The 19,674-nt window shown below is 39.3% G+C and overlaps 1 protein-coding gene across 3 annotated transcripts in view; it reads left to right on the forward strand.

Moving 5' to 3' along the window:
• CD109 (CD109 molecule) overlaps nucleotides 1-19,674 on the forward strand; it is a 135,328-nt gene that overhangs the window by 87,088 nt on the left and 28,566 nt on the right. For all 3 annotated transcript variants that reach the window (XM_060283392.1, XM_030859307.2, XM_060283391.1), the window contains exons 16-23: nucleotides 5,057-5,131; nucleotides 5,680-5,737; nucleotides 8,720-8,849; nucleotides 9,753-9,870; nucleotides 11,609-11,722; nucleotides 13,258-13,476; nucleotides 14,217-14,361; nucleotides 16,803-16,979. In XM_060283392.1, coding sequence (XP_060139375.1) covers nucleotides 5,057-5,131; nucleotides 5,680-5,737; nucleotides 8,720-8,849; nucleotides 9,753-9,870; nucleotides 11,609-11,722; nucleotides 13,258-13,476; nucleotides 14,217-14,361; nucleotides 16,803-16,979 — 1,036 coding nt within the window. The remainder of the gene's footprint in view (nucleotides 1-5,056; nucleotides 5,132-5,679; nucleotides 5,738-8,719; nucleotides 8,850-9,752; nucleotides 9,871-11,608; nucleotides 11,723-13,257; nucleotides 13,477-14,216; nucleotides 14,362-16,802; nucleotides 16,980-19,674) is intronic.

Genomic DNA, 19,674 nt, shown 5'->3' on the forward strand with positions numbered 1-19,674 from the left:
TATGACCTGGCTATTGTAAATAGTGCTGCAATGAACATTGGGGTGCATGTGTCTTTTTTTTTTTAACATCTTTATTGGAGTATAATTTCTTTACAGTGTTGTATTAGTTTCTGCTGTATTACAAAGTGAATCAGCTATATGTATACATATGTCCCCATATCTCCTCCCTCTTGCGTCTCCCTCCCAGCATGTGTCTTTTTGAATTACTGTTTTCTCTGGGTATATGCCCAGGAGTGGGATTGCTGGGTCATATGGTAATTCTATTTTCAGTTTATTAGGAACCTCCATACTGTTCTCCATAGTGGCTATATCAATTTACATTCCCACCAACTGTGCAAGAGGGTTCCCTTTTCTCCACACCCTCTCCAGCATTTGTTGTTTGTAGATTTTCTGATGATGCCCATTCTAACTGGTGTGAGGTGATACCTCATTGTAGTTTTGATTTGCATTTCTCTAATGATTAGTGATGTTGAGCAGCTTTTCATGTGCTTCTTGGCCATCTGTATGTCGTCTTTGGAGAATTGTCTATTTAGGTCTTCTGCCCATTTTTTGATTGGGTTGTTTGTTTTTTTAATATGTAGCTACATGAGCTGTTTATATATTTTGGAGATTAATCCTTTGTCCATTGATTCATTTGCAAATATTTTCTCCCATTCTGAGGGTTGTCTTTTCATCTTGTTTATAGTTTCCTTTGCCGTGCAAAATCTTTTAAGTTTCATTAGGTCCCATTTGTTTATTTTATATTTTCGTTACTCTAGGAGGTAGGTCAAAAAAGGTCTTGCTGTGACTTATGTCAAAGAGTGTTCTTCCTATGTTTTCCTCTAAGAGTCTTATAGTGTCTGGTCTTACATTTAGGGCTTTAATCTATTTTGAGTATATTTTTGTGTGTGGTGTCAGGGAGTGCTCTAATTTCATGCTTTTACATGTAGCTGTCCAGTCTTCCCAGCACGACTTATTGAAGAGACTGTCTTTTCTCCATTGTATATCCTTACCTCCTTTGTCATAGATTAGTTGACCGTAGGTGCGTGGGTTTACCTCTGGACTTTTCTATGCTGTTCCATTGATCTATATTTCTGTTTTTGTGCCAGTACCATATTGCGTTCGTTAGTGTAGCTTTATAGTATATTCTGAACTCAGGGAGTCTGATTCATCCAGCTCCATTTTTTTTCCCTCAAGATTGCTTTGGCTATTCGGGGTCTTTTGTGTCTCCATACAAATTTTAAGATTTTTTGTTCTAGTTCTGTAAAAAATGCCATTGGTAATTTGATAGGGATTGCATTGAATCTGTAGATTGCTTTGGGTAGTATAGTCATTTTCACAACATTTATTCTTCCAGTCCAGCAACATGGTGTATCTCTCCATCTGTTTGTGTCATCTTTGATTTCTTTCATCAGTGTCTTATGGTTTTCTGAGTACAGGTCTTTTACCTCCTCAGGTAGGTTTATTTCTAGGTATTTTATTCTTTCTGTTGCAATGGTGAATGGGATTGTTTCCTTAATTTCTCTTTCTGATCTTTCGTTTTTAGTGTATAGGAATGCAAGAGATTTCTGTGCATTAATTTTGTATGCTGCAACTTTACCAAATTCATTGATAGGCTCTAGTAGTTTTCTGGTGGCATCTTTAGGATTCTCTATGTATAGTATCATGTCATCTGCAAACAGTGACAGTTTTACTTCTTCTTTTCCAGTTTGGATTCCTTTTATTTCTTTTTCTTCTCTGATTGCCGTGGCTAGGACTTCCAAAACTATGTTGAGTAAGAGTGGTGAGAGTGGACATCCTTGTCTTGTTCCTGATCTTAGATGAAATGCTTTCAGTTCTTCACCATTGAGAATGATGTTTGCTGTGGGTCTGTCATATCTGGGCTTTATTATGTTGAGGTAGCTTCCCTCTTTGCCCACTTCCTGGAGAGTTTTTATCATAAATGGGTGTTGAATTTTGTTAAAAGCTTTTCTGCATCTATTGAGATGATCATATGGTTTTTATTTTTCAATTTGTTAATTGAAATGGTGTATCACATTGATTGATTGGCATATATGGAAGAATCCTTGCATCCCTGGGAAAAATCCCACTTGATCATGATGTATGATCCTTTTAATGTGTTGTTGGATTCTGTTTCCTAGTATTTTGTTGAGGATTTTTGCATCTATATTCATCAGCGATATTGGTAATTTTCTTTTTTTGTGGTATCTTTGTCTGGTTTAGTATCAAGGTGATGGTGGCCTCGTAGAATGAGTTTGGGAGTGTTCCTTCCTCTGCAAATTTTTTTCTTCTATTTTTTTTCTCTGCAAGTTTTTGGAAGAGTTTGAGAAAGATGGGTGTTAGCTCTTCTCTAAATGTTTGATAGAATTCACCTGTGAAGCCATCTGATCCTGGACTTTTGTTTGCTGGAAGATTTTTAATCACAGTGTCAATTTCATTACTTGTGATTGGTCTGTTCATATTTTCTATTTCTTCCTGGTTCAGTCTTGCAAGGTTATACCTTTCTAAGAATTTGTCCAAGTTTCTTGCTTGCTTTTATTTTTTCTCCAGAGTTGGCTCTGGAGGAGGGAGTCAAGAGCCTATGATAATAGACTGTTTTGGTTTCTTTCATTCTTGTTAAATTTATAGGTGATGCCCAGAGACTCTTGAATGCCTTGGAATAATTTAAGTGTCCTAGATCTTCCAGGACTAATTTTCAGCTACCAGACTTCCCTTGCTGCAGCTTTGACAGTGCCTTTCACTGAGCCAGTGAGAAAAGGAGGACTTCTTTATACAAGAGATGCTTCTTCCTAGATAATTCCATAGATTTGCACCTGAATGTCAGCAGAAGGACACCTTGCACATATTGGTGTTCTGTGGCAGAGTTGCAGTTATGGAACGAAAACCTTTCTCTCCATCCTATCTGGCTCTGGCTCCCTTGTCTATAGTTGAGCTAACTATATTGGCTAGCTTGTTGAGATATTATGAAATTTTCTGTTTTCTCATTCCGTTGTTTTCTCCTTGGTACCTGTTCTAGCACCATGTTTACTTAACATGGATGTAGCAGTGGTGTTGTTGGTATAGCAGAAGCAGTGGTTTGGGTGTTTAATTTTAAACTTGGTGTGTTTTTAAACTTACACTTAGAACCTTTAGTGATTTTCCCCCTGTCTTTGTCTTAGTCTGTCAGTCTTAATGCTAATGTAAATAAGGGAAATGTATCAAAATAGTTACCAAAAAGCGTATAATATCTTAACTTTTTTTTACCATAGTAAAATATATATAGGGCTTCCCTGGTGGCGCAGTGGTTGAGAATCCGCCTGCTAATGCAGGGGACATGGGTTCGAGCCCTGGTCTGGGAAGATCCCACATGCCGCGGAGCAACTAGGCCCGTGAGCCACAACTACTGAGCCTGCGCGTCTGGAGCCTGTGGTCTGCAACAAGAGAGGCCACGACAGTAAGAGGCCTGTGCATGGCGATGAAGAATGGCCCCTGCTCTCCGCAACTGGAGAAAGCCCTCACACAGAAACGAAGACCCAGCACAGCCAAAAATAAATAAATAAATAAATTTATTTAAAATATATATAACATAAAATTTGCCTCTTTAACCATTTTCAGAAGTACTGTTCAGTGGCATTAATTACATTCATAATATTGTACAACCATCATAACTATTTCCAAAACTTTCATCACTCTAAACAGAGACTCTGTGACCATGAAGCAATAACTTTCCATTACCCCCTTCCATTAGCAACCCTGGTAACCTCTAATCTACTTCTGATTTTCTGAATTTGCTTATTCTAGATATTTCATATGAGTGGAATCATACACTATTTGTCCTTTTGTGTTTGCCTTATTTCACTGAGCACAGTGTTTTCAAGGTGCATCCATGTTGTAGCATGTATCAGAACTTTATTTCTTCTTATGGCTGAATAATATTCCATTGTGTATATATGCCACATTTTGTTTGTTTATTCTTCTATTGATGATGCTTAGGTTGTTTCTACCTTTTGGCTATTGTAACTAATGCTGCAATGAACACTGGTGTACAGATATCTCTTTGAGTCCCTGTTTTCAGTTCTTTTGGGTATATATGTAGGATTGGAATTGCTGGGTCATATTCTAATTCTGTGTTTATATGTACCAATTTTACTCACTCTTTTAGCCTATTTTACTCACTCTTGCTAGCAATGAGTACTGTTTTTAAAAAGTAGCATTGCTAATCAGATACATGCAAATATCTCGTTATTGAAGAGCTATCTCATTGATGTAATTTGCATCACTTTGATTATCAATAAGGTTGAATATTTTTCTGCTTATTCATAATTTGAGTTTCCTCTTTTGTGAGTTGTCTCTTTGTGTTACTTTAAAGAATTTAGGTAACTGACTTTTTTAAAAAAATAAATTTATTTATTTATTTTTGGCTGCATTGGGTCTTCATTGCTGTGTGCGGGGTTTCTCTAGTTGCAGCGAGCGGGGGCTACTTTTCGTTGTGGTGCGTGGACTTCTCATTGCGGTGGCTTCTCTTGTGGTGGAGCACAGGCTCTAGGTGCGCGGGCTTCAGTAGTTGTGGCACGCAGGCTCAGTAGTTGTGGCTCGTGGGCTCTAGAGTGCAGGCTCAGTAGCTGTGGCACACTGGCTTAGGTGCTCCATGGCATGTGGGATCTTCCTGGACCAAGGCTCGAACCTGTGTCCCCTGCATTGACAGGCGGATTCTTAACCACTGTGCCACTAGGGAAGTCCCTAACTGACATATTTTTAGAACTTATGTTAGCTATCCAATTGAACCCATTTATCTTTGTCAAAAGTATGAGTCATTTTTAATGCTGATCTCTACGTGTTGGTCTTGTCAACAAGCCCACACTTCTTAGGCATTCTGGATTGCTGAACAGAATAAAAATAAGTTTAAAAAAGAAGTGTAATTTTGGCTGTTTGAATTATGAACATGGCATTTACATATTCATTATTCCTCCATTTGTGTCATTTTCAAATTTGATAAGCATATGGGCTGTCTCTTACCTAAGGTATATATCAAAACTGTTGAGAGGGCAGAACACGTTGATACGAATGCATTCATTCCGTATATTTTATCTTTCCTTAGGTGGTCCATGAACTGGAACTTTATAACACAGGATATTATTTAGGCATGTTCATGAATTCTTTTGCAGTCTTTCAGGTATGTTTAGTTTGCTATAATTTGAAAAGATATTAATATATTTTACTGCTGCAAAGTTAATTTCAGAATTAATTATCTAAATTTTGAAATGTTAGCCTCTTATTAAATTTATTTAATTTAACCTTTTATTAAGTGTGTTATATAAGTGTAATTTGAAATGGAAAGATAGTCACCCTTCTAGTTTTAAAAGCAAATGAATAAATTCACCGTTAGAGAAGTAATGGAATTTGTCATTATAATTTCTTTCTTTTATATCACTTTCCTTGACCTGGAAATGTCTCTTTCTTCATGTGAGTGTGTGTGTGTGTGTGTGTGTGTGTGTGTGTGTGTGTGTTTATATGTCTGTGTCTGGGTATGAGAGAGAGAATGTATACTCATGTATGTACCTAAACTCTCAAAAATGAGCAGGAGTTACAAAAAAAAGGGAACTACTTTCACATGCTACACAAAAACAAATGAGCAAGGGTGAGTTAGGAGTATGGGAGTCTGACAATTTAGAGGACATTTAAACTTTTATTTTAAAAGAAAATTAAAATTTTTCTTTCTAGGAGTGTGGCCTCTGGGTGTTGACAGATGCAAACCTTGTGAAGGATTTCATTGATGTTTGTAAGTGAAATCTGACAAAGTGCTTTTAAAGTAATTAAGTCTTTCATCTCAAGTGTTTATAGTTACTTATGTAAGTATGACTACTTTCTGGCTGAACATGAATATTGTAATTTTCATTTTCTGTTCTCTTATCCTACAGTGTTTGCAGTTTAATGTACTTGAAAGTACATCTGGACCATGACATGGAGTGTTTTTCACCTCCTGTCTAGATATTTGTAATGAATGCTTTCCATTTGCTCTCTGTAATTTTTTGACATGGTTATATTTTTGGACATATTGGAAGATCTTATGCCTCCAATTTGTGTTGTAAACTGTGGTGTTATTTTGGAATCAGTTAAAAGGGGCAATGTATTTTTGAAACATTTTTGTTCTCTAGCTTTTTATTGTTCACCTAGAAAATAGCCCAGATGTCATAAAGTGTGCTGTCAATACACACACACACATACACACGCACGCACGCACGCACTTGTCTCCTCAGTCTGAGTTCTTTGCGGGCAGAGTCACATCTGTACATCCTAGTTCCCTGGATTGCTAAATAGAGTTGACCACCGAACTAATTAAAAGAAGTGTGCTTTTAGGAAGGAGTCGTAAAACATTTTGACTGAAGGAAATGCATAAATGAGGATGATTAATTCTAGAAGTTGTTCTCTTTTCTTTCAGGTAAAATCATACGAAGTCATCTTGAAAGGCCACAGAACTATCATAGTTTCTATCCATGAATTCCCCGTTTCTGTCACATGTTCCCAGTTAGTCCACACTAAGCCCCAGGCTCTCCAGCTTTGGGTTGTTGATTGACACCACAGGACACCTGACCCTCTGCTCTGAAGTTATAAGAATAATTTTATAGGCTTAAAGGTTTTATGAAATCATTATGATCTCTACGTATTAAAGACACGTGGCACATTTAGCTTTCTTCATATAATCATCTACCCTAGGCGGCCTTCCAGACCAATCTATGCTTTTCCATTCTCTCTCTGTCACTCTCAGCTTTTACCCATCTTTGTTGATGTTTACTTATCGAATCCTGGTGCACACTGTAATACTCATTCTATTGTTAGTAATACTTATTGTAACCTTTACCTTTTCTGAGACCGTTCTGCCTTTTCACTGTAACAGAAGAAGCCTGATACTCTTACTAGCATATTATGTTGCTAGAAACCTTCAAGTGATTGAATTCTTCCCTAGTCCCTTGTCCTTGCATGACACCTTTCCCATTAAACTCAACTCTGGAACACCCTGACTGTTTACCTTACCCCTGTTTCTGCACCCTGATGCCCCCCAAATAACCTTAACTATGATGTGTCACAAAGCATCACTTTTCCCTAATAGGATTTGGCTGATATATGAGCTCTTGAGTTGATATGATTCCACATCTCTGTTAATGAAATTATCATCTACCCACATGTCTGCATCAGAAACCTGGAACTCCTCTTTAATTCTTTCCTCTCTCTGTCAGATGTGGAACAGCAGAGTGGTTAAGAAAGGAACTTGCCATGAAATACTTCTGACTTTGAATTCTGGCTTTATGATCCTGAGAAGATTCATTAAGGTCCCTAAACCTCAGGTTTCTCCCTGAATTAGAGGAATAATAATATTACCTATATTACAGGGTTGTTAGGAGGTTACATCCAAAAGGATGTAAGATGCGTGGCACATGTTTGGCACTCACAAGTCTGCAATTACCTATTGTCTTATCCCTCAGATCCAGTTTGTTCATTCATTATTCAGTAGATGATATTAATTGCATGCCTGACGTGTAGGAGGCAATGGAGATTCCAGCTTGGTCTAGTGGGGCAAGCCAGCACACACAGGAGTATGCTGAGGGACAGCCTGCCCGTGGGTGCACACAGAGGCCGTCCAGCTGAGAGGCAGAGCAGGGTCGTTTCTCAAGGCTGTCCTTCCTCTCCTCTCGCTCATCAGCATGCCTCCTTGGGTGCCGCGGGAGCCCCCTGTTTCTCCTGCCTCATTCCCCCAGCTCTAAACCACTGTTCGCACCGAGACCAGAGTTACCATTATAAAACATGGGTTAGATCGTGCTTCTAATTTGTTTCAAAACCTTCAGTAAGGCCATCATTACTTAAACGATCAGGTCCAAATCCTTCAGCGCGGGATAACTGATATTTAAAAATCTGGACCCAAGCATTTGTTCTGTTCTCATTTTATGCCACTCTTCCCTAACACACATTGTCATAGTCCGGACATGCCTTTGTACTTAGCTTATTTTTTTTCTCTTGTATGAGATACTCTTTATCCGGAGGCGTAAGGAAATGGAATGCAGAAGACAGCGCAGAATGGGTTTTCTCCCCTAGCCATACCCTGTCCACTGTGCAGAGGCTGTAAAGTCACCTGTTCTCTGCACGGTGGACCCTTGGCCTATGTGCGCTATCACTCTTAGCATGTATTTGTCCGCCTCCTCTATAGACAATGGGTGGAGCTCATCACATTCATCTTGGTATCTTTGGTACCTTCTACAGTATAATTTTCTTTTTACACTTCATTTTGAAATAATTTTAGGCTTATAGAAAAGTTGAAAGAATAGAGATAGGTATGTCTATATGTCAGCCTGCCTCTTTTATAAGAAAGAAGCTAATAAACTGGATGATTTTAGCGTCTTGTGGATGGTGTAGCCAAAGGCAATCAGCACTGGGGATCTGAGAAGAGGAGAGTAGCAGAATTGGAGATAACTTTAAAAATGTGATTTAAGTTATTTTTTAGCAGCTGAACTGTAAGTAGTTTTTCAGGTATTGGTTGTAGCGCCATCAAACTTTCTTTTTTTTTTTCCTGGCTCTTTCATAGTGGCCACGTGACTAGGGTAAGTCACGTGACTTCTGTGGGTCTCAGGTGCCTCTGTAAAACGAGAAGATTGGACAAGACAAACTCTAAAGGCCCCGTCAGCTGAGAGGTGCTGTGATTCTGTGGACTGGGTTTATGAACATTGTCTACAGTGACTTTTTCCTAACAGTTGTCTGTGTTTATTTTTAGATGACCGTATAGCGTTTTTGGAGGAAAATGAAGGATACTTGGTAGATTTTCATGACTTTTCTTCGGGTAGCAGTCCACGTGTCAGAAAGCATTTTCCAGAGACTTGGATTTGGCTAGACACCAGCATGGGGTAAAAGTTTATAAAGTTCTTTGCCCATATATATTTTGTTTGGCCTTAGTTTTAAGTAAGTGTTGCCCTGTTTCTGATGCTTAAATACAAACATAGAGTGATAAAGAACTGAATGGACCAAGAGTTTTTTTTAGAACGATATTTATTGTATTTAAATATAGTACTTAGTAAAGCTTCATGTGAATTGTGGCAGTGAGAGTACCATCATGGAGAAGACTGGCCTTTTGCTAAGGAAGGGTGATTTTAACTTCCCTGAAGTCTTGTGGCTCTCATTGGGGAAAGATTGCTGAGAATTCCTTTGTTGCCTTGGGATGGGAAGCACTCATGATTATTCCCCCTGCCTTGTGGCTCCTCATAAAACATCCCTGTGAGCCACAGGAAGTAGGGGTGTGGATGCTGAAAGGAATTCAGCTTAGCTGACAACCTCTGTGCTACCTGGCGTGATGACTGAGCAGGTGAATCATGAGATCTACACATATCGCGAGTCCACTATTTACAGAAACTTGAAATAAGACACAAGTCAAACCTCAGAAAACAAATAACAGGGTAGAATAGGATACAGAGGGAAACTTTTATGCATATTGAGAGAAACAAATTGGAGTTAAGTTTGAAAAAGTATATTATCTATACAAAATTTATGAAAAATGTTTATTCTGAAGATATAAACATTGTAGAAAGATTTTATTGGAATATGGATCAGTCTGCAGTGTTATGACCTTATTATGACTTATTCCTTGAGAACTTGGGGTCTACTGTTTTCGGCTTAAATCTTTAAAAAAATTTAGATATGTAAATGATTTGGAAACTTAAAATTCTTCCGAAACATGGTTTTAGGTTATGTTGGCCAATTTTGAAATGTGTCAGTTCTCGGTTTTGTGACTTTTATGTTTATCTTGGCTTCAGTTCCAGGACTTACCAAGAATTCGAAGTTACTGTACCTGATTCTATCACTTCTTGGGTTGCAACTGCTTTTGTGATCTCTGAGGATTTAGGTCTTGGACTAACAACTACTCCAGTGGAGGTAGTATATTAAAGGGCTGCTGATAAATGGTACAGTGCCACGAAGCAAAGAAAGTGTCAGCTCCTCGATGGATTTAAAAAAAGTGATTGCTGACGATGTAGATCACAGTTTAGAGATTCCTTGGCGTTTCCTTCTTGTTTTTCATCTGCTTTACACTTTAGAATGTGAGCTGTATTAAACTGCTAAACGTGCTAGCTCTGTATTAAGATTTGGATACAAAGTTTATTATTGACTGAGTCCAACCCCTTCCAGAGGCCAAGAAGAGAGAGAACATTTCCGTGCATCCCTCTTTAAGGACAAGCAGAACTTCTCAAAATGTCCCCTAGCAAACATTTCTTCACATCTCTTTGGTCAAATTACATCTCATGTCGCTTCCTAAACCCGTCACTGACAAGAGGAATGTAATGACCATGACTGGTCTTAGACCAGTAGCTTTCACCTCTGTCATACCTGAAGCCAGCTTTTTATAACAGCTATGCTTTTCATCCCTCTACCATCTATGCAAAATGAAATGCATAGAAAATATAATATAACTGCACACTCAATTTAAAAAAAATCAATAAGGTGCCCTAAGTGAAATAGTGAGGAGAAATAAAAGGAAAGTAATGTATAATAAAATAATATACTTTTCCGTATGTAAGTGACCAGGCCTAGTTGCACTAGAAGGCATAGTAACATATGTGAATATTTACACCGTGCATAGAATCACTCTATGTGTAACAGCTGCACATCCAGTTTGATATACGTGTATTGTTTTCGCAACTCAAAAACCTTGAGTGGTGCTGCCTGAGGTGATGTAAAGTTTTGAAACAGTGAACAAGTTTTGATAAAGTTACAAAACAAAGTATAGTTTCCTCTTGATTTACAAAATAGTTGTATATTGACAGATGTTTTGGCTTTATATATATGTTGGAATTAGTTGTAAGCCCAGGTCATTATAAGCAGGTACTTTATCTACATGAAGGAACATTCAAGAATCATGAGGGACACGGAACAATTCTTCCTTTTCTGGGACTGTCCTGAGCACACAGACCTTCACCCACTAAGTGCCAAGAGCACCCTATGGTGACAGTCTGACACTTCCACAAATGTCCAGATAAACCTCTAAGCGGGGATTAGCTGCTGCCAGTGAGAAGCTCCACCGATGCTATCAGAGTTGGGTGACCAATGAGGAAGCGCGAGTATGTGTATCTGTATATTACAGGGTAGCAGGCAAACCATCATTTAGACTTTTCACATGAGTCTAAAACAGATGCTGTTTCATTTGGCCAGTGGCTTTAGAAGAAGAATGGTAGAATCAGCTTGGCAGAGTAGAGGAAGAGAGACTTAGCTGTGGCCTCGGACAGGCTGGGATCCAGTTCTGGCTCCTACACTTTGCAGCAGTGTGAACTTGTACCGGTTACAGAGATGTCTGAGCTTCAGATTTCTTTTCTGTAAAATAGGATCATAACACCTGCCTACATAGGTGTAATGACTAAATGAAATAATTTGTGTAAAAGTCCCTGGTTCCTAGTAGCCATTTCATAAAATGTAGTGGTTACTGTGTTAAGTAACATAAATCAATGTGCCCGCGTTCGTTTGGGGTAGGTTGCTGTTTGCTTTCTGTTGGTAGGCAAGTGGACATTTCTATGTGAAGTTAGTTATAAGCGTCACAGGTTTTGTGAGATTTGCTTTTAATTGCGTAAAGCGTGAAGCACTTGGACTTGAATAAAATCTGTATCCATTGTGTTCTTTTCAGCTCCAGTCCTTCCAACCGTTTTTCATTTTTTTGAATCTTCCCTACTCTGTTATCAGAGGTGAAGAATTTGCTTTGGAAGTAACCATATTCAATTATTTAAAAGATGCCACTGAGGTAATATACTAATCATCATTTACACTTCAGGAAAAAATGAAGAAAACATGCGGGGTTGGGTTATGTAGTGTTTGGGCATCTAAGCATTCTATACACTACTGGGAGATTGAAAATAGCCAACTTTGCCCACAGTTTCTTCTGCTTGTTGATTCATCTCTGTGGCATGTCTTTCTCTTTCCTGCCCACCCCTGCATTTTCCCCCTACTCTCCTCCCACATCTACAATGTGTTGCCGCTTCTCACTGCTGTTCTGTGCTCACTGCAGGTGGCAAGAATTGATTCCTTTCAAGACCCGGTTTGAAACTAAGGTGTCTTTCCTGAGGAATCTCACCCATGCTGTTGTGCTTATCCCTGTGTTTATATTCTGTTTTCAAGGCTTTGTCTTTTGAGTCACAGCCCGGTGTCTCCTTAGCCAAGTCAGTTCCCTGTAAGGCAGGGGTAGGCCCACTGTTTGCACTGTGCCTGCAGTAGTGTTAACAAAATGAGTTTTCCTCCCGGAGTAGGGAGGGATTGTAATTAACCTTATTACCTGAAAATGCCATAATCTCTTTAAGCACTATGTCTAGAGAGTAAACTTTCTTATTTTCTAATTTTCCTTTTATTTTTATTTTTTTTTGGGGTATGCGGGCCTCTCACTGTTGTGGCCTCTCCTGTTGCGGAGCACAGGCTCCGGATGCGCAGGCCCAGCGGCCATGGCTCACGGGCCCAGCCGCTGCGTGGCACGTGGGATCTTCCTGGACCGGGGCACGAACCCGTGTCCCCTGCATCGGCAGACGGACTCTCAACCACTGCGCCACCAGGGAAGCCCTAATTTTACTTTTTAATCTTTTTAACATGGTCCAGTGTAAAGAGCAAAAGTCAGGAGGCCCACATTCAAGGTCCAGGTCCTCCACTTACCAGCAAATAACTTAATTGCAGTTTACTCATCTGTCAGGTAGGAAATATTTTGAGAAACAGATGAGAAAATAAATGGGAAAACAATTCATAAAATCTAAGACCCAGAGAAATGGGATTCTTGATGAGCCTGGCAACTTTGACATATTTTATGAAAGTTTGCAACCGACATGTGTTTCAGGACTAGTGTCTGAGTCATACTTTTCTTGGAATAATTTTAGCAGAGGCTCTCAATGAATGTAATAACATTTCATCCTGTTTGCCTCAGGCTTTTCTGATGGGACTAGTGTCCCAGGATGACTCAGATGAGTCAGGCTGGCGGCAGTACCATGACATGAAATAACCTTTTTGGATACACCCTTACCACTCAGGCTTTGAAAAATGAGAGAATTTAATGTTAGTGGGAGTTTAATGTTAGAAATGGAACTGAAGAATGCCATTTCCCCACATGTCTTGAGGCAGATGGAGAAAGCATAGGAAAGAAACTAGGTTTTTCCTGACACCCTTTCACCCTCTCCTTGCCTGAACCTTTCTGTCTTATTTTTCTCTAGTTTCAGGCCTCATAGATTTATCTGCACTTAGAGCAACATTTTACTGGGGAGCAATTTATTATACAAGACCTTTGATGATTTTTTCTTCCAGGTTAAGGTAATCATTGAGAAAAGTGACACGTTTGATATTCTAATGGCTTCGAATGAAATAAATGTCACAGGACACCAGCAGACAGTTCTGGTTCCCAGTGAGGATGGGGCAACTGTTCTTTTCCCGGTCAGGCCAACACATCTGGGGGAAATGCCCATCACAGTCACAGCTGTTTCACCTGCTGCTTCAGATGCTGTCACCCAGAGGATTTTAGTGAAGGTGAATACTTGAAGTCTAAATAAATAGAATGGAAATATATAATTGAAAAGGCAACAGAAGGTGGTTTTTCTCTTGGTTAGATTTGTTTCCAAGACTGACTGGGTCATCTTTTCCACCCTCCTGGTAATGCCTAATGGTTTTCTCATCTGAATGTAAAAATATATCACGTGTGTTTTTAAAGGTAATTGTCAACGTCTTCTTTAAATTTATAGTACGACTATAAGGCAAGTTACATTTACAGTCTGTGTGACATTGGGATCCTATTAAGTCATGCCAAGTTGATACATAGATTTTGAATTTTGGAATTCCTCAGTACAGGTAGAAGAGGTTTTGGTAGGTTTTTACAGAGAAGACAGTATGCACAAAGAGACAACTCAGGACAGTAGATAAGCGCTTGTGTTCCGGAGTAAGACAGCTCTGGGTTTCATCCCACCTTTGTCAAGGGTGCCTTTGCACAAGGTACTTAACCTCTGTCTTTGGATAATAAAAGGACCTACCTCCGAGGGTTTCTCAACACCTTTTCATCTTCTCCTTTATCATTTCCATTGCCATTCTATGAAATGTTTTGACTAATTTAATGAGAAGGGAAACATTTGTTAACAGATTTGAAGCAATAATCAAGACACTGTAGGTACTTACCTAACCATATACAGGCCAGGTGATTGACTTATTATCTGCATGCAGTTCTCTGTAAACAGATGAGTAGGGACCATGATAACTGTGTTCCTTTTTATCAACAGGCTGAAGGAATAGAAAAATCATATTCACAATCCATCTTATTAGACCTGACCGACAGCAAGCTACAAACTACCCTGAAAACTTTGAGTTTCTCCTTTCCTCCTCATATAGTGAGTGGTAGTGAGAGAGTTCAGATCACTGCAATTGGTAAGAACAGATATCACCATCGCTACTGGTTTATTTGTATATGATACTATATATTTTTCATTTATTTGTAGGTATATTTTCTTTTTTTAATTACTTTTTAAAGTTGAAGTATAGTTGGTTTACATTGTTTCAGGTATATAGCAAAGTGATTCAGTTATACATATATGTATATATATTCTCTTTCAGATTCTTTTCTGAAAGAGAGTAGTTTATTACAAAATAGTTTATAGTTTATTACAAGATATTGAATATAGTTCCCTGTGCTATAAGTAGGTCCTTATTTAGGTGTATTTTCTTATTTAATCCTAATGAGAAGAAGTTGCAAAAAGTTTTTAGTTGGTGCCAACCATGGATTACAGTAGGAAGGCAAGTGAGAGGTGTGTCCTGGACCAGTTCTTCTGTCTTCAAGGTGCATGTGAATCACCTGGGGAGCTTGTGTGAAGGCAGATTCTGGCTTGGTAGGCCTGGGGTGGGGCCTTGGATTCTGCAATTCTAACAAGCTCCCAGGTGATGACGATGCTGCTGGTGTGCAGACCACTCTTTTGAGTCGCCAGACCACGCCTGTCGTATGGTGGTTCTGCCTCTGTGGCTCTCGGCCACTGGTGAATATCCCTTCTGTGGAGCTTCGGAATACACAAATATCTGGGATCCACTCTCGAGCTGCTCAGTCAGCATCTCTTGGGCTGTGGCTAGGGCATGCATGTTTTGAAAAGGTTCCATGACTGCTTCTGGTAACCAGAGGTGGAGGACCACTGCCTCTAGCAGTTCCCTGTGCAGACACAAGTACCCTTTCCAGTTTGAAGCTACCCACTGACTAAGTCACCCTCTCCTAGTCACCTTCTGGTAACCCCAAAGTCCTTTCAACTATTAGACAGAGCTTCCACACACATGGTTTATTTATGTGGTCGTGCTTTGCAAATAACTGAAAGAAATATTTAGATGAATGACATCTAAATATCGGGTTGGCCAAAAGGGTCGTTAGGGTTTTTCTATAAGATGTTACAAAACTTTTTGGCCCACCCAATATTTAGATCTTCGAGGTGTCAGGACCTAAGGCACGTTTTCAGAGGTTCTTTTAAGTCTCCCCTGCAAGTGTAATGCTTTTTATTATAACCTCAAACAACCGGTTCCTCTAGAGAGGACTTTTTTGGGAGACTTAGATATAATTCTTAAAAAGAATTAAATAAGCTTTCTACTTAGGGGAATACATTCTGCCTAAGAACCTCCCACAGTGCCAGGATGCTGGGAGATGATGTGGTACACACGCGCACACATGGAGGGAAGAAGCCTTGAAGTTTAAGTGTGTACCATCACTCCTTATGTTGGAATGAGTCTGCTATTGTGACTGAAGTGCTCTGAGGTTTAATTTTAAAGCTTGATTTAGATAATGGTTTTTCAAGTGTTATTTTTATATGGTATTTATATATTAAAAAAAAAACCTATTTGGTAGCCCAGATGTGTGAATATTAGCTTGCTTCTTCGGATTTTGAGAGTCTAAGTTTATGTTCACTTTGAATATTAAAAACATAACCTACAGTAGTAATAAAAATAAAAAACATAAGCTACAGTGGTATTTATTTCTCTGTGTTAATATCTAAAGTTTGAGACATTATATGCTAGCATGGCGGCAGCCTACCCACCTGAAGATCTTCCTCTCTTTTTCGGATTCATTTTTTCTGGAGCAGATTTTTACTAGGTATTTGGACTTGGTAAGTTTCTAAAATAAACCACATTGACGAATATTCTTCTCTATACAGTTCAACCCTAGTGAGGTCAGAATTAGAACTCAGCCTTTACATTTCTAAATTCTTACTTATTTTCTTAGTTATGGTGTTAGACTGTGGTTAGAGGAATGTGGGTAAGCGTGTGTTTTGTTTCACTTTATATTACTAACTTTGAAGCATATTTTTAACCCTTTTGATCCTGAGATTTATTGAAACGCTTATACTTGTTAGTTCTCCTTTGTTGTTGATACATAGAGCACATTGAAAAATACCACCACCCTGCCCTGAAAAACATCGTTTCTCAAGAATTTGTACTGTATTAGTAAGGACATCAAAATAAATTCTACTTATGTGAAGAATATTAATAATAAAACATTTCTTTCCCATGTAAGAATGATGGTTTCCTAATGCAATTCCTGACATTTTTGTTCAGAAATTTTATTTTAAACTTGGTTTTTGCTTATGTGTACTGTATCTTTGAGCTATAAGAGTCTCCTAATTTGTCACATAATCTACAAGTTCAGTACCACTGTATTGTCATTTATTTGACCCGTCTTCCTAAAAGCTTGATGTAAAGTTTCTATAAATACTGTGCTCCACGCAGTGGAATAGTAATATGGCTTCACATGCGTTCTGCCCTCAGTGGACACCTCTCTGCCACCAGGCGGTACAGTTACCGAGGATTTGCTGAATGTAATGAATATCTTGTGCTTTCAGGAGATATTCTTGGTTCTTCCATCAGTGGCTTAGCCTCACTCATTCGAATGCCTTATGGCTGTGGCGAACAGAACATGATAAATTTTGCTCCAAATATTTACGTTTTGGATTACCTGACTAAAAAGAAACAGCTGACTGAGAATTTAAAAGAAAAAGCCCTTTCATTTATGAGGCAAGGTAAGCATTTTAGAAACATACTTTTATTTGTAAAAATACATTTCTTCTTTTCTTTTCGGTCAGAGTTGACTCTGACCATATTTCAACATAGACAGATTTTGTCTTTGCTCTGTGATTGTGGCACTAGATGGTGTGGAATGTGCTCGAAGTGTGAGCAGTGGGATGCTGCCGCCACTCGTCCTCAGCTCAGGGCTCACTGATTGCTGCTAAGATGTTTGTTAAGGATTTTGTTCCTGGAGGGGTTTGTATTTTCATAAGGGATTGGACATTTAAAGCCACTTAAAGATCTGAAGGAATGAGTATTCATTCCACATTTCTAGAGCATCACTTAGGGCCAGGGTCACTTCCAGTGCTGAGGAAGCAGGAGGTCAGGCCTTTCCTCCCAGGGGAGTCCCTGTTCAGTGGAGAAAGTCCGCTGGTAAACACACGAGGCTTCCTGTGGTGGGGACCTTCTCAGCGCATTTAACATTTCAAGTAGTTGGGGGGTTAGGAGAGAAGGGTGTGTATGGGGGCCCCTGCTGGCCACTCAGGAAACGCCACACCGGTGAGGACTCTGCCCTGGCTCCTGGAGAGGCTGATACTGTTTGCAGACGCCAGGCTCTGTGTCTACAAGTTGCTAATAACAAAAGATAACATCGGCGGATGCTTACTGTGAGGCAGGCAGTGTTCTAAGCACCTTCCATAATATCTCACTTACTGGTCGCCATCAGTATATGCTTATCATCCTCCTATTTTTACAGATGAAGCAACTCAGGCACAGAAAAGTTACCTAACTTGCTAGGGTCACAGAGCAAGTGATGGCAGAGCTGGGATTTGAACTCGCTCTCTGGCCCCAGAGTCCATGCTCTATCTGTGTCCATACTTAGGAGAAAATGGACAGTTGTGAGGCATTTTTAATAATAATAATGTAGACTTGATTTCCTCGAATATTCCAAAAGCCAGCCACCCAAAGTCACAGTTTGGAAGCTTTGTGCTTCCATTAGGGGACCTCTAGCAAGATCTCTGTGTGGCTGAGTTTCTCATTCTGCACAGTCTGGGGTACCTGCTGTCCATCAAACTGATAAAGATTAGAATGGTTCAGGCAATATAATAGGAAAATGCTTGTTCAGTATAATCTACAAATTGAATCAACACTTTCCACCCTGACTTTGAATTTTGTTTTATTTATTTATTTTTACAATGAATGGGTTAAATGCCCATAGAGGCAAGCTGTTAGTGGTTTGGCTAACTTTTCCACAGTTAAGAATGAGAAAACTTAGTAAAGACATTATTTTAACGTGGGCTTTTTTTCTAGGTTCCCTCATTATCTTAAACTAAATTCTATGTAATAATGATAATAATGAACCCTATTTGTTGTACAAATGTTTTCATTTAATTCTCACAAAAACCCTTGGAGGTAGGGGTACTGTTATTATTTCCCTTTTGCAGATGAGGAAACCGAGGCACAGGGAGGCTAAATAACTTACCCATGGTTCCCGTGGTGGTCTGACTCTGTAGTCCATGCTCAGAACGCCATGAGATAGTGTTACTTTGCAACGTTCTTAGGTTGTTGGAAGCAATAGGGGAGGATGTAGGAGGAGTCGGAATTGGGCCAAGATGCTTCAGTGTGACCAAGGTGTAAGAGGTCTCAATGGGTGTTCTGATAAAATAGTAAGAGAGGACCATGGGTTCTGTAGGGAAGGAGAAGCCAGACGTTAGAATCTGGGTGTCAGGTTAGACCAGAGGGAGCTGTAAGATGTTGGGTCCAAGGGGCTGAGCTGCAGTCAGTGTCCTGAGTGCCCCCTGGGCTAGGCTGGCAGACAAGGGCTGAGTGCAAGTAATGGAGCTGCCAGTCGCCTGCTGTGTGGGAGGCCAGCGTTGGGATCAGGGCTGGGTGTGACCCGAGTTCTGCTGTGTAGTAGATAGTGGTATAGCTTCCCTCAGATTAGAGCCGGGCCCTGCAGGCATTTATGACATCTCAGGCCCAGGTCCTTAAGTCCTCTAGGAAATTCTCCAAGATCTAGCAATCCGTACTTTCTATACTGAGCTGCCCATTAAAAAGTATTCTCCTTTCTGCGTATGTTTGTGAATCAGTCATTTTTTTTTCAGTTTAGCTATTAATTTATTTAAAGAGAATGGTAAAAAATCAGATGTTTTATCATATTCGTAGAAAACATACGTTATTAATTTTTCAAGAAAAATGGTACTTATATACTAAGATATTTCCCCTGTGATTTCCAGGTACTCATGTCTTCATATAATGCATCTTTGCATGTCCTCTACCTGGAATGGTCTTCATGAACTGTGAACTATGTTTGCTTGGTAAAATCCACTAATTATTAAAGTGAATCAGTCATATTTTAAGTATGTAAACACAAGAGCTGCTTTTTCCAGGTTTGGTTCTAATTAAGTTTAAGCAGTGGTACCAGGGGCTCTGTTTGGTGTGGTGTGTGCCACGCTAAATTCAGGTGAGATCTTTGCACACTGCCATATATTTAAAGAGATGAGTAAAAACTATTTCCACAGTTTAATTCAGCACCTTTTTAAGGCAAGATTCTGACTTGTATTTGAAATTTAGGTTGGCTAGTTTCAGGTAGGGAGTATGTAGGACCTAGACTGGTGCTTTATAACTTGATACACATCCTTTGGGATATTTTAATAAAATAAAGTAAAATATTTTAGAAAATGCCATTGATTGCATATCTTATATGCTTTA

This window comes from Globicephala melas, chromosome 14 (genome assembly GCF_963455315.2).
Source record: "Globicephala melas chromosome 14, mGloMel1.2, whole genome shotgun sequence".
Classification (NCBI taxonomy): Eukaryota; Metazoa; Chordata; class Mammalia; order Artiodactyla; family Delphinidae; genus Globicephala; species Globicephala melas.